The 14,677-nt window shown below is 39.8% G+C and overlaps 1 protein-coding gene across 1 annotated transcript; it reads right to left on the bottom strand.

The window, feature by feature from the left end:
* Positions 1-4,913: 4,913 nt before the first annotated feature.
* On the bottom strand, positions 4,914-13,825 carry Rit1 (Ras like without CAAX 1). The gene is made up of 6 exons (XM_047520109.1): positions 13,672-13,825; positions 13,053-13,200; positions 12,827-12,883; positions 9,982-10,055; positions 9,571-9,762; positions 4,914-7,122 (listed from the first exon to the last, which is right to left on the bottom strand). Exons 2-6 carry the CDS (start codon positions 13,156-13,158, stop codon positions 6,892-6,894), a joined length of 660 nt encoding a protein of 219 aa, XP_047376065.1. The 5' UTR covers positions 13,159-13,200; positions 13,672-13,825; the 3' UTR covers positions 4,914-6,891.
* Positions 13,826-14,677: the final 852 nt, after the last annotated feature.

Here is a 14,677-nt window from a genome sequence, read left to right as displayed (position 1 = left end):
TTTCAAAAAGGAGACAAAAAAAGAAAACAATTCTACACTATAATAGTCATATAGTATTCAAACCTCCGAGTCTTCAGTAGCCTGGTGCATGAGAGGTACCTGACAATGAGCTTCCAGTCTCCAGCAGGTGTCTCAGAATGGGATTTGCCCCACCTAAGGATGGGAGCTACTGCTTCCAGGATAATCCAAGATGGCGCTCTGGCTTCCAAATGTTGGCAAATGGGGAGCTGCAGCTTGGGATGTGCGCATTATTGGCTGGGGATCCTGAAGTTGGGTGCGGATGGTTAGACAGGGGTTCTGGAGGCAAGGTGTGGTTGGTCTGGTTGAGGGGTCCTGGAGGTGGGCGCGGTCAGTCAGTCGGGGGGTCCTGGAGGCAGGGAGTGGTTGGTGGGGCTGAGGGATCATATAGGTCCTGGCTGTTGTCTCAAAATGGCAGCAGCCACGTGCAACTACTAAACCTGCAGGTACTGTGACAGTGGACTTCCAGGCGACAGCAGGCATCTGGAGATTCACTGGTGGTCTGTGGTCGGTCTGCTGGTTACTAGCAGACAATTGGCAGGTGGACCTTGGGTGGTGGGTAATGGGTAAGTGAAAGGCAGGCAAGAAGCAGTCAAGAGGGCAGGCAAATGGCAGATGATAGGTGCCAGTGAGCAATCTGCACTCAAAAAGTAGTCCACATGCTGGCAGACTGCAGGTGGTCTAAGTAGACAAATGGGGTAAATAGCAGGGGATCGGTAAGCAGCAAAGACTGCCTCACTGAGAAACAGATATCCTCTGCTTGAAACCCGAGTTATGGAGCAATAAGGAACGCAGCCTCCCTCTAGTCTGCCATCTTGGATCCTTCCTCCTTGAAAATAAATTTTAATTTGAAACCAAGTACTGGGTGCAATAGTGCACACCTGTAATCCCAAAGACTCCAGAAGCTAAGGCAGGAAGGTGGCAAATTTGAGACTAGTCTGGGCAATTTAGTAAGACCCTGCCTAAAACAAAAACAAAAACAAAAACTGGGCATAGTGACACACAGCGGTAATCCCAGCAACTCAGGAGGCTACGGCGGCAAAATTCCAAGTTGTTCCAGGCCAGCCTCACCAACGTAAAAAGACTCTGTCTCAAAATAAAAAATAAAAAGGGCTGATGATGTAGCTCAGAGTAGAGTTCCCCCTGGGTACTAGGAAAAAAAAAAAAAAAAAAAAGAATGCTGGGGATATAGCTCAGGGTAGAGTACCTTTTGGACTTATTCCCCAATACAAAAGAAAGGCAGACAGATTGAAAGGAAGAAAGGAGGGAGGGAGAGAAGTCAGTCGGTCAGTCAGTCATGTGCTTGCCAACATTAACAAGGACTACTAAAAGTAAGATTTCAACTGGGCATGGTAGTACATGTCTGTCATCTCAGGTCCTCAGGAAACTGAGGCAGGAGGATTACAAGTTTGAGGTCAGCCTTGGCAATTTGGAGAAACTCCATCTCAAATAAAAAGGATTTGGGATGTAGTTCAGTGCTTGCCTAGCATCCACAAAGCCCTGGGTTTAATCCCTAGCAAAGCCAAAAAGTAAAAAAAATAAAGATTTCAAAATTCTACATGTCTTGCCTTTCTCAAGATTGAGTTTGGACAACTTGTAACACCAACAATTATTCATAAGGTGTTTACTAAACTTATACAAGAAAAAAATTCAGATTAAATTCAATCTCTCCAATTTCCTTCTTCCTTTAGCTCCTAAGAAGTTGGGGTCCTTTTATCTGCCATGGACCTTACTAATTTTTTTCTCTTCTTAATTCCCATAATATTCTCAGTTTGGAGTTTATAACCTTCTATACCATAACCTACTATACCTTAAGATTGGTTTTAGGGCTAGGGTGTAGTCAGTGGCAGTCAGTCAGTTACCTTGCATGCTCCAAGTTCAATTGAGCCCCAGCACTGCAGAAAGGGCAAGGTAGGAGGAAGGGAAGATTGATTGTACATGCAATTTTTTTTTTTTTTTTTTTTGTTACTGGGGATTGAACCCAAGGCCTCATGCATGCTAGGCAAGTGCTCTACATGGAGTTACATCCCTAGCCCTAGGTAGCAAACTTTATCTAAACTCCACAGTGAAGATGGTACTTTATATTCCTAATCCTACTGTGCTTAGTGCTTAAAGAAGAGGCACTTGGGCTGTACGTTCATTACCTATCTGACAGAGGTTACATTAAAAAATGGAATGCCCTTTCTCCATTACTCATTTCTGTGAAAGACAACATCATTACTGACCCACTCAAAAAATGTTAAATAATGACACAAATACATTTCTTCGATGTCCAACGTAGGTCCTCTTGGCCAACACTAGTGCCCATTTTACAGTAGAGGAGATAAAGCAAAGACTTTCACATAAGCTCAGTGTGGTGGTGCATGCCTGTAATCCCAGCAACTAGGGAGGCTAAATCACAAAGTTGAAGACCAGCCTCAGCAATTTAGCAAAGCCTTAAGCAATATAGTAAGATCCTGTCTCAAAATAAATAAAAAAGAGTCAGGTGTAGTGGTACACAACTGTAATCCCAGTGGCTCAGAAAGCTGAGGTCGGAGGGTCACCAAGTTTAAGGCCAGCCTCAGCAATTTAGTGAGGCACTAAGCAACTCAGTGACTCTCAGAAGAGCTGGGGATTTGGCTCACTAAGCACCTCTTGGTTCAATCTCTGGTACCTAAATAAATAAAGGACTGGGGATATAGAGCTTAGTGATTAAGCACCCCTGAGTTTGATCCCGAGTATTTAAAAAAAAATACTCTCTTACATCTCTTAGTTTACATATTTGAAAAAATAATCTTTGATTAGGTAACAAATGTACTATCATTTTCCATTTGTGTTTTCTTGTCTCCTCATGAAGTAATCTCTGAATCAATACCCACTAGCAGTTGACTGTATGTAGTAGGCACTCAAAATTTTTTGAATGATGGAATCAGCCCAAATGCCCATGAATAGATGAATGAATCAAGAAAATATGGTATATATACACAATGGAGTTTTAGTCAATTATAAAGAAGAATGAAACAATGGCATTTACTGGTACGTGAATGAAAATGGAGAATATCATGCTAAATGAAATAAGCCAAACTCAGAAAATCAAGGGTTAAATGTTTTCTCTCCTGTGGAAGCTAGAGCAGAATAAGGGAAAGAAAGGGGATGGGAGATATCATCCTAAATTGAATAGTAAGATCAGTGAGGTAGAAAATAGAGAACAAGAGGGAGGGAGGGAAAGGAAAAGGAAGAAATATGGAATGTATTTAACAAAATCAATATATTTATATTTATTTATTTTTTTTGGTACCAGGGATTGAACCCAGAGGCACTTAACCACTGAGCTACATCCCTAGTCCTTTTTATATTTTAGTTAGAGATAGGGCCTTGCTAAGTTGCTAAGGATGACTTTGAACCTGCTGACTTTGAACCTGTGATCCTCCTGCCTCAGACTTCTGATTGTAGGCATGTGCCACTGCGCTCGCTCGTTCTCGCTCTCTCACTCTCTCTCTCTATATATACATAATTAATTTTTTTTTTTTTTTTTTTTTTTTTGAGAGAGAGTGTCTTGCTAAATTGCTCAGAGCTTTGCCAAATGGTGAGGCTGGCTTTGAACTTGCAATCTTTCTGCCTCAGCCTTCCGAGCTGCTGGACTATAGGTTTATAGGCATGCACCACCATGCCTGGCCAAAATCAATTTATATACATAAATAAAAGTACTAAAGGGAATTTCACCTTCATGTATATATAAAAAGTGCCAGTAAAAATTAAAAAAAAAAAAAAAAAGAAATGAACGGAAGATCAGAGGAAGGGAAAGATGGGGTAATGGAGACTGAAATCAAATTTCTTGCATGTATGATTTTGCCAAAATGAACCTAAACACTATGGATAGCTAAAATATTAGAAAAATAACTTTTAAAAAGTATTTTCCAGAATATAAAATCTCCTATTTTTCTTTTTGGATGCTGGGTACCTTATGCATGCTGAACAACACGCTCTATCACTGAGCTATATACCCCTAGTCCTGGATTTTGTTTTCTTTCTTTTTTTTTGTACTGAGGATTTAAACCAAGGGGTACTTTACCACTGAGCCACATCCCAGACCTTTCAATATTTATTTTGAGACAGGGTCTCACTAAGTTGCATAGGACCTTGCTAAATTGCTGAGGCTGGTCTTGAACTTGTAATCCTCCTATCTCAGCCTCCCAAATTGCTGGGACTACAGGCATGCTGTATTTTTTTTCCTTAAAATGAGCTTTCTGTAAAGATTCCAAATATTTCTACCCACTCACATAAGTAAAAGAAAAGCAAAACAAATTGTTTTGAGTTTTGTATTGTGTCATACAAACTGTCTTCATATACAAGTGCATAAATGAAAAACTTCCCCCCAAACATCACAGTAGACCAAATTTTGCTAATATATCACAAAATTAAAACATGTCCCTTTCTGAATTCTAAACAGCTAATTTTAGACACAAGCTTCTGTCTCTTAATTTACTGATCTGGTATGGACATGAAATGTTCCAGTGCCTTTCAATTTGTCCCTGAATTTTTCTGTCTTCAAAGTTCCACGCAGTAATTACTCTTAATGCCCTTCAATTGGATAAAGCTGATTATTTAGAGCTCATAAATTACCTACACTATATGACCACTAAAAATAGATATGACTTACACATATAACACCCCTCCAACTATCTAGCACCATGAATGAATAGAATTCTCAGTACTAATTAGGGACTAGTTTATCCAGGAATCAAATACATGTCAGTAATACTAAGTCTTTAAAAACACTAATCTGTTATTTTTCCTCATATGCAATACAAATTTCCTTCAGTCTTACAGATCTTCTGGCAATATTCTCTACTGCCCTGACTGCCTTGAACAATTATATAACTGTCAATTTCTTGCTTGATGCTAATAATTCCCTAGTTGATTAGTAATGAGAAATTAAGGCATTAAACTTAAAAGGTTCTAGAGTTGCCTTTTTTTTGCGGTGCTGGGGATTTGTTATTTCCAGAACCCCAGAGTGCTGGGGACTCGAACCCAGGCCTCCAACATGAGAGGCTGGTACTCTACGAGATGTGCTATATGGCCTGCACTCGGTGCTGGGGATTTGAACCCAGGGCCTTGTGCTTGTGAGGCAAGCACTCTACCAACTGAGCTATATCCCCAGCTCCAAAAGGTTCTAAACTAGTATAAATGTGGTAAAATATTGTAATTGCACTGTATTTTACTTTCATGCTTCTCCAAAGTGCTATGTTCCTTGTGAGAGTTTTGTCCTGCATAGACTCAAATTTTGGGTCTTTCATTTTTAGATGGCTTAAGTACCATAAAGCATGATTTATTTGGTAGCAAAAATGTTTCCAGAAATTTCAAAAGGGACCAATAGTCAGAGCTAAAAAAAAAGTTGGAACTTTTCTTTAAGTCTAGACCACATACAGTTTAGTTTCTAAAGAAAAACATAATAACCCTGTCCTCCTGCCTCTAACAACAGCAGAAAACAGTAGGTTGAGCTTTCAAAGAGGTGCTACATCTTCTGAGAGTGATACAAATGGTGCTTCAGTGACCCTGAATATTCAATACTTGATGCATTACTCTTAGCACTTTTGCATTTACTCTCCACATGTATGTTTGGAAAGCAAAATGATTCTGATCCTAAAAAGAGAACTTACCAGCAATATTTAAAGCAGTTTTTTTGTAGTACTATAGTTTCTCAATTACATATATGGAGAAAAGTGGTTAGGCTAAACTGTCAAGGCTCAGACAACCCTGAGGTGAACTTAGTAAGATCCTCTTAAGGAAATCTTAGGATTACAAACCCAATGTACGAATATTAAAGCTTTATGACGGACTCATTAAACAGAAATACCACAGACTTTCTTTGAGCAGAGTCTAGTGACTGATAATGTCAAGGAAGTACACACAATTTTACTCCAACTCTTGAAAATGCAGTCAGTCTAATAAAGAGCCTAAAAATCATTTTGCTAGGTCTTCCTCTTCCAAAGAGTACAGGGAAGATAAGGGAAAGTACTAGGAAACAATGTGTTAGCATGTGCATTGATGGAGAAAAAAATAAATTTGTATAAGGCAATGGCTGTCCCAACTAAGGACAAATATGAGTTTAGCAATCCAGTGTTTACCTTTAAAGGTAAAGAAAGGCAAAATCCTGAAAAGAACATAAGAACCTCATAGTAGAAATTTTCATTACATTTTATATGCTCCTGTCTATTCTTACTCATCCCAGTGTCTGGACCAAAAGTGCACCTCTCAGAAAAGCCAGGCTTGTACTGGTCAGAACCTCTACCTTTTTCTAGCCAACTTCCTGCAAGCACCTGACCTGATTTACCCAAATCTCATTACTCCAGAATCTGCAACAGGTGTCAGCTCCATAGCTGATGAACTTTAGTATTATCTCTTTAGTACTGATTTCCCTGTATGATTTTTGTTCTGTGACAAGGAAGCACAGTAAGAATAGACGAGACTGAGGTCCATCTCTGGGACAGTCCCAAGAAACTGAAGTTAAAGGATGATGGGGAGTGTACAGAACAAAATTCCTCTTGTGAAATTAGTCAAACACACGTGGTATACATATTCTCCTGGGGTATAAACAATTTACATTAATTAATTAACATCAGCAAAATAACCCAAAACAATGGTAGATCAAATTCTAATGTGACAATATAAAAGCAGACAGTGTGTCACTGGGTTAATAAATCAGAATCAACTAATAGACAATACTTTAAATACCACATCATTGAAAACTCCTAGTAGGCACCCCTCATCAGTTACTTTTAAAATAACGGTCATAACAGGAGAAAGAGCAAGCACCACGCTTACTACTGCCGATTACTGGACTGCTTCGATCAAGCACTGCAGTTCACAGATAAAACACTTCACATCTTCCCTTCAAGTTATTGAATCTTTCTTCTTCCGGAATGGGGATTTTAGCCTCTTCCACATGCTGCTTTTGGGTTTTGATTTTTTCTCCATTGCCAGCACTGCCTCCTTTTCTTTCTTTCGTATCTCCCGTACAAGTGCATGGAAAACATCATCAATGTAATAGCGGTATGCAGCAGAAGTCTCAAAAAAAGGACAGTTGAATTCCCGAGCCAGAGCCATTCCTTCTTCCTTGGTGACCTTTAAAAGTGAAAACATGAGCAAATTTAGAGTGTTAACAATGAAAAACAACTATAACTGTACAAAAGTATATAGGCAACCTCAACAGGAGAGCGCCCCAACTCTTGGGGTGTGCAGGCAGAGTACAGGCACTTTTGTGATTTTGTGGGGGCTGGATTACATGGCTTTTCTGCCTTCCAATTATATGATTTCTTATCTTTTTTTCTATTTCTAATCTTTTTTCAAGATAACTTTTTGGAACAGATTACTAAATAGATATGGATATCAATATGCAAGATTAATTTTCTCCATACTTTCCATTTTAAGAAAGAAAAGGCTGGGTGCGGTGGTACATGCCTGTATCCCTGCAGTTTGGGAGGCTGAGGCAGGAGGATTGTGAGTTCAAAGTCAGTCTCAGCACTGGTTAGGCATTAAGCAACTCAGTGAGACTCTGTCTCTAAATAAATACAAAATAGGGCTGGGGATGTGGCTCAGCTCAGTGGTTGAGTGCCTCTGAATTCAATCCCCAGTACCCACTCCTAAAAGGAAAGCACAAGGAAAAGAGATATATACTTAAACTACAATACTGAAAATTACTAGGAACCTCAAATCAATATATCCAATTCTGCATAGGCCATACTTCTCCTACTTTTGGACAGTTAGATGGTTTCTGATTTTCTGCTACCATGAGTAGCTTGGCAATGAACATTTTATATATAACCTCCTGAAAAGATTTTCCCAAGGTTTAACAGAGAAATAGTACAAATTTAGCCACGTGTGGTAGTACACACAGGTAGTCTCAGACACTATGGAGGCTGAGGCATGATTGCAAATTTGAGGTCAGCCTTAGCAACTTGGCAAGATCCTATCTCAAAATAAATAGGGGCTGAGGTTGTGACTCAGTGGTAATGCACTCACCTAGCATGTGTGAGGCACTGGGTTTGAGCCTCAGTACCAAATAAAAATAAATAGATAAATAAAGGGCATTGTGTCTATCTACAACTAAAAAATATTAAAAATAAGTAAGAAGGGCTGAGGATATAGCTCAGTGGTAAAGCCATCCCTGGGTTCAATAAATAACAATAAATAAATAAAAGGAAAGAACAGAAATATTACAATTTTAAAAACTGTCAAACTACTTCCAAAAGATTTGTACCATTTATTGCTTTCATTAGTAGTCATGTATGTGTTTTACTATACTCTCACCTTTATCCCAAACAGCAAAATTTTAAATATCATTACTAACTTGAAGGTTATTACTTATTCTTTTTTTTTTTTTTTTTTTCGTACTACGGATTGAACCAGCCTTGTGCTTACAAGGCAAGCACTCTACCAGCTGAGTCATACTTTGTTTGTTTGTTTGTTGCTTTGGTACCGGGAATTGAACCCAGAGTCGCTTAGCCACGGAACCACATCCCCAGCCTTTTTTTTATATTTTATTTAGAGACTGGGTCTCCCTGAGTTGCTTAGGGCCTTGCTAAGTTGCTGAGGCTGGCTTTGAACTCACAATCTTCCTCCCTCAGCCTCCAAGGCTTCTGGGATTACTGAGGGGTGGGCCACTGTGCCTTGTGGTTATCATTTATTCAGTGATCCGCTATAATTTCTCTTTGTCTCCTCCTCTTTGGCTCAAAATTCTCCATCAGGAAGTATAAGGTGAAGTCTAATCTAAGTTTCTCTTGTTGCAATATAAACACAGTTCTTTTTTGTTTCTTTTTTTTCCGGTACTAGGGACTGAACCCAGGGGTTCTCTACACTGAGCTACATCCCCAGCTCTTTTTAAAAATCTTTATTATTTTATTATTCTAAGTTGCTGAGGCAGGACTTGAACTTGAGAGCCTCTTGCCTTAGCCTCTCAAATAGATGGGATTATAGGTGTATGCCACTATGCCCAGTTTACAAAGATTTTTTTTGAGGGGGGTGGTATTGGGGATTGAACCCAGAAATGTTTTATCAGTAAGTTACATCCCCAGTTCTTTTTATTTTTTAATTAATTAAGGTACCAGCAATTGAACCCAGGGCACTTAACCACTGAGCAACACCCCCAGCCCTTTATATATTTTTATTTTGAGACAGGGTCTTGCTAGGTCTCACTAAGTAGCTGAGGCTGGCTTTGAACTTGTGATCCTCCTGCCTCAGTTCTAGAGTTGCTGGATTACAGGTGTGCCACCACACCCATCCAGTTTAAAGTGATTTATTTCTGAAGTTTTAGTCAATGAACATTCCACGACCCTTCGCTTAATGGTTATTCTATTTGTCATCTGATCATATCCCTGTGGCTTTCCTGTAAATTGATTCCTAAAATCCAGATTTTATCCATAACATTAGCAAATAAAAAGACACAGGGAAACTTTCAAGGTTAGGGAGAAGTTTAGTTTGATTTTCTGTTTTAAGGCAAAGAAATCTGTAAGCTAATTAACAAAAATGACTTATTCTATACGGTGTTAGAAAACTATTTCTTCTTTTTCTCACCTGTCTTAGTTGTTTTAGGTCAGACTTGTTTCCCACAAGAACCACAGGTGTGTCATCAGTACGTCGAACTCGATAGATGAGTTGTTTGAACTCCCGAACTTCATGGAAACTTCGGCGATCGGTGATAGAATAACAAATGATAAACCCTTCTCCTGCCCTCATATACTGATCCCGCATGGCTGTAAACTCTGCCTAAAGGAACACATGGATCAATAATGTATTGATGTAACCTAGAACTATACACACTAGCTATTTATTTCAGGTTAAAGAAGAGATAAGTTGATTACCTGCTATCCTGAGTCAGAGTGCATGAAAAATTAAGAGAGATAAACAAGTGATCTCTGCATAGCCTTCTCCTCCCATTTACTAGAGTAAAACAGCCTTAACTCATAGCTTCCTGGGATTTAATACCTGTCCAGCTGTATCCAAAATGTCCAGATTGGCAGGTTCATCATCAATCCGGATCCGGATTTTATAAGCATCTTCTACAGGAGGGAATAAAGTTGTACTATAAATCCATACACACAGAATGAAGTAACTATTTTAAAACTCACCTTATGAAGATATTGAAGTTGACTCCACCCAACTTTTTTCTTTTTTGTACTAGGGACTACACTCAGGGGAGCTGTACACATCCCCAGTCCTTTTTATTTTGAGACAGGGTCTTGCTAACTTACTGAGGCTGGCCTTGAACTTAAGATCCTCTTGCTTCAGCCTCCTGAGTCACTGGGATTACAGACATTGCCACTATACCCAGCTCTTCGTTTTAATAGTATTGAAAAAGGAAAAGCCATAATTTACTACTTTCTAAATAATCCATATTTTCACAATTCCTCCCTTATTGAAGAAAATTTATTTTATGATGATGATGAGGATGATGATTATTTTAGTGAGATGTGATCTTTTTCTGTTGCTTAGGCTGGCAGTCTCCTGGGATCAAATAATCCTCCTGCCTCAGTCTCTTGAGTAGCTCACACTACTTATGCAGGCCAGTGCAACTGGTTTCTTTTAGGCATGTTACTACAGTAACCTTGGAAATCATAGAAAAGAGTAAAAAACCCACTCAATATTTTCATACCTCAAAACAAATGCTCTTTATATCTCAATATATTTCAATGTTTTTTCTTGAATCCCTATTTCTGACTCTTCCTCAAAGATGAAGAGCCTATTAAATCAGTGTTTCTCAAACCATAGGTCATGGTCTATTAGGATTAGTGAGTTGTGAAATAAAACTAATGGGTTAGGGCCAGCATTAAAATAGATAAGAAAAAAACTTTCTTGGGTGTGGTAGCACATGCCTGTAATCCCAGTGACTCTGGAGGCTACGATAGGAAGTACAAGTTTGAAGCCTTGTCTCAAAATAAAAAATAAAAAGGACTGGGGATATGGCTCAATGGTTAAGTGCCCATGGGTTCAATCCCCAGTACCTAAAACAAAATAAAATAAACAAAAGCCTAAATAAAAGAAAAAATCTTAGAGTGTACCATATTTAGAAAGGTAAGCAAAATTTCATGACATTTTAACTTGTTTACAAACGTGCTTATTTATAATAGGTATCCAACAGTACATATACTCTCATACTTGTATTAGTATTAGTTACAATATAAAGTTTTACTTATAGTTTGCAGCCAAAATTTAAAACAAAATTCAAACTGGGTAAGAACAGACACCTGTTTCTTTTTGTTTGCCACTGTATCTAAGGGCCTACCCCAGAACTTGGCTTTTTTTTTTTTTTTTTTTTTTTTTTTTGGGTGCTGGGGATTGAAAGAACTTGGCATTTAACAGCAACTCAAGAAATCAAGTAGCTGCTGTTGAATCAGATAATGCTGTCATTAGATAATGCGAAAAAATATTGATTTAAAAAAAGTACTTCATATGGCTAGGGATGAAGCTTTAAGGCAGAGCATTTGCTTTTAGCAACTGTGAGGCTGAGTGCAATCCCCAACACTGGCAAAAAAATCTAGTATAATACATGAAAAACATGAACTCTTTCTATTTTTCCCAAATCTACAGAGGTACCTACTGTATAAAATGACCATATCCAAAGCTGGGCTACCACAGAACACTCTGGCTTTATGGAAAATAGAGCAGCAGGGGCCTGATCCAATGGAAATCTTTCCAAGGGACCCAGCATCATGGCACAGTGCCACATACGGAAAATAACAGTGGCATGGATGACTTTTTGTGTCTTCCTCCACCTCTACTCTTTTTATACTAAGTTATAATCCCTTAGAATCAAACCTGCTTCCTTATGGTTTAGCAATGATATTAGCGTTCTTAGTCTTTGCAGAGAACAATTAAAAATAAAAAGGCAAAACAAACAAAATGACTTTTTTACTCTATTAGCATTCTGACAATAAGAGAGTTAAAGACTACAAATGGCAGGACAGAATATACCACTATTTACTGAACTTCAGGTATAAGGAAGTAAATGAAGGGCTTCAAGTGGAAAAAGTCCAGGCCCTACATGCCTGGGTTGTAAGAGTTCAGAAGGCTGGCTCTACTTGTTTTTCTGCTTCCTTTTGTGGAAGTTAAACCAGCTGACTCATACTTACAGTCAGTCTCAAGTCAGACCCTTAGAGAAGTGACAGCAAGAAAAGGTTACAGTAAGTGGTCATTAAGCTTTTTCTTTGGTCTAACCATACAGCATACCAACCATAAAAAATATGACAAAGAAAGTTGTCCCATTAACACTCAGTTCAATACAGAGACTAAAGAAGGCCTATGTATATGTCTAGAAAAAAAAGAAATATTCAGTTGTTTACCAACTGCTATTATATCCTTGTTTCTAAATAAATCTGATGATGATGAAAAAGTCTCAAAATATAAATAGAATTTTAAAAATATTTCATGTTTTTTTCTCACATTAATATGCTCTTTCTGGTATCAGACCAAAAGTAAACATGTTTGAGGGTCTGTTGTTTCTGCACAGAAAAAACTGAGTATTTATTATTAATTGTTTTTTAAATTGACATTTATCAACATATTTAAGATTTTTGTTGTTGCTTTCTTTTTTTTTCTTTCTTTTGTACTGAGGATTGAACCCAGGGGCACATAACCACTGAGTCACATACCAAGACCATTTTATTTTCATTTTGACACAGGGTCTTGCTAAGTTGCTGAGGTTGGCCTTGAATTTGCAATCCTCCCACCTCAGCCTCCCCAGTGGTTGGGCTTACAGGTCTGCACCATTACATCTGGCTCCAGGATACTTTTACAGGGTGTATTTGGAAACCTAAGTGAGAATCTGACTTACCAATGGTGGGGTCATGATCTTCTGGGAACCTGTGGCTGATGAACTGCATGGTCATGGCTTCAAAACAAGAAATGAAAGTTAAAATCCTCACCAAGGTGACCCACAGAAAGAATTTTAACTATCAACATTGCACAACAAATAGCCAGTAACCCCACTGGATTGGGCAGAGGTCATTTATTTGAAGTACTTTTTCATTCTTATTTATAAAATGGAAAATGTCACCTACCACTCTTCCCCACGCCACCAGCACCTAGCATCACTAATTTGTACTCCCGAGAGAGTCCTGCAGGGTTGCTACAGCAGCTACCAATGGGGCGAGTTCCAGAATCCATTGTCCTTTTGGGAAATACTGGGCGGCCCCTCGGAAAAACCACCTAGAAGGAAAGCAAAAGATATCTAAAGCAGAATGGACACACCGTGACCACGGTCCTGAAGCGTCCTACCTTTCCATACGTACTATGGCCTTTCACTCTTAAATCACTACTGAACCCTTTCTGGTGACCCTAAGAAACCCCACATTCTCACCCTCTCTCCTAGAAGCTACAGTCCTATGACATATCACAGGTTTTGCCACTTTTTCCAGAAAGAAAAAGAGACAAAAGAAATTTACAACCTTTTCAGAATGGGGTACTAACACAATCAAAGGAGCCAAGTGAGAAGGTTAAGGTCTGCGGACCAAACGAAGATTGCTGCTTGCGCTGCGGGGTGGGGTGTGGGGGGGTTGGAGTTTCTCTCCATCGTGGTGCCGGAGGTTCCGCCCCCTCCCCATTCCCCGGAGACCCCCCTGCCACTCCCCATGCCCCACCATGCGCTATCACCCGCCTTCACCACCAGCGGCATCGTACCCTCCGGGACAAGAAGGCCCTGCGTTGGTCCCTTGATCCGATCACCGACTCGGTGCTCCTTCGCAGGCCGGAGGATCTGGCACTGACCTGTGACCCCTCCCGCGACCGGGTAAGATGGCGCCACCGGCACCCGCGTCCCAAAGGGAGGGGCAAGGCAGCCCTGTGACGCCGGCGGGTGCCCCGCCTCTGCGGGGCGGGACATCGCCCCTTCCAGGTCCCCAAACCTAGTTCTGCCGCTGGCCACAAAGGCCCTCTGGTCACGTACTGGTTTCAAGGTCTGCAAGTACATAGATGGGTGTTACAAACACAGCATGAAGTACGTCTACCCATCAGGAGAAAGAAGCACGTGATACACGGGGCCTTTCAAATAAGCATCTGAACAGTGTTGTTTGCTGGCGGTGGTGACACGGAGAATTTAGCCCAGAGTAAGGCCTAAACAGAACAAACAAGTTGAAGGGGCAACCCCACCCCTCAAATTCTCTCAAAACAGGGCTGAGATGTAATTTAGGGAAGATGACTGTCCTCCATACCAGAAAAAGCTTTCATTTCACAAGCACAACTTAGATTCTTAAAACATACGTGTTTCAAGAAATTTTGTTAAGGGCTGTGGGTATATAGCTCAGTGGTAGAGCAACAGCATGTGTAGACCCCTGGGCCCGCTCCCCTCCAAAATTTGATTTTTTATTTTAAATATTACTCCTCTCTGGCAGGAAAGGATAAAACTCAAGAGCTTATAAACGCACATGCATCTCCATGCAGCACATACAAGAGGAAATTTTACACTGGAAAATTGCTGATGCTCATCGCACTTCTGTCTTCCCAAGAAAACCTTAAATCTCCCTTAAAATATTTAATTCTCTCAGTCCTTTTAAAATCACTGTGAAGTAGAGGAGGGCCAGAGTATATGGAGCATAACAACCCTTAAAAACTTCACCTTGACTTTAAGAATATACTTTGCACAGCTATAAATTCCTGGAGTTGGGGCTGGGGTTGTAGATCAGTGGTG

The sequence above is a fragment of the Sciurus carolinensis genome, chromosome 1 (genome assembly GCF_902686445.1).
Source record: "Sciurus carolinensis chromosome 1, mSciCar1.2, whole genome shotgun sequence".
Classification (NCBI taxonomy): domain Eukaryota; kingdom Metazoa; phylum Chordata; class Mammalia; order Rodentia; family Sciuridae; genus Sciurus; species Sciurus carolinensis.
The sequence above is the reverse complement of the archived record's forward strand: the minus strand, read 5'-3'. Positions and strand labels throughout refer to the sequence as shown.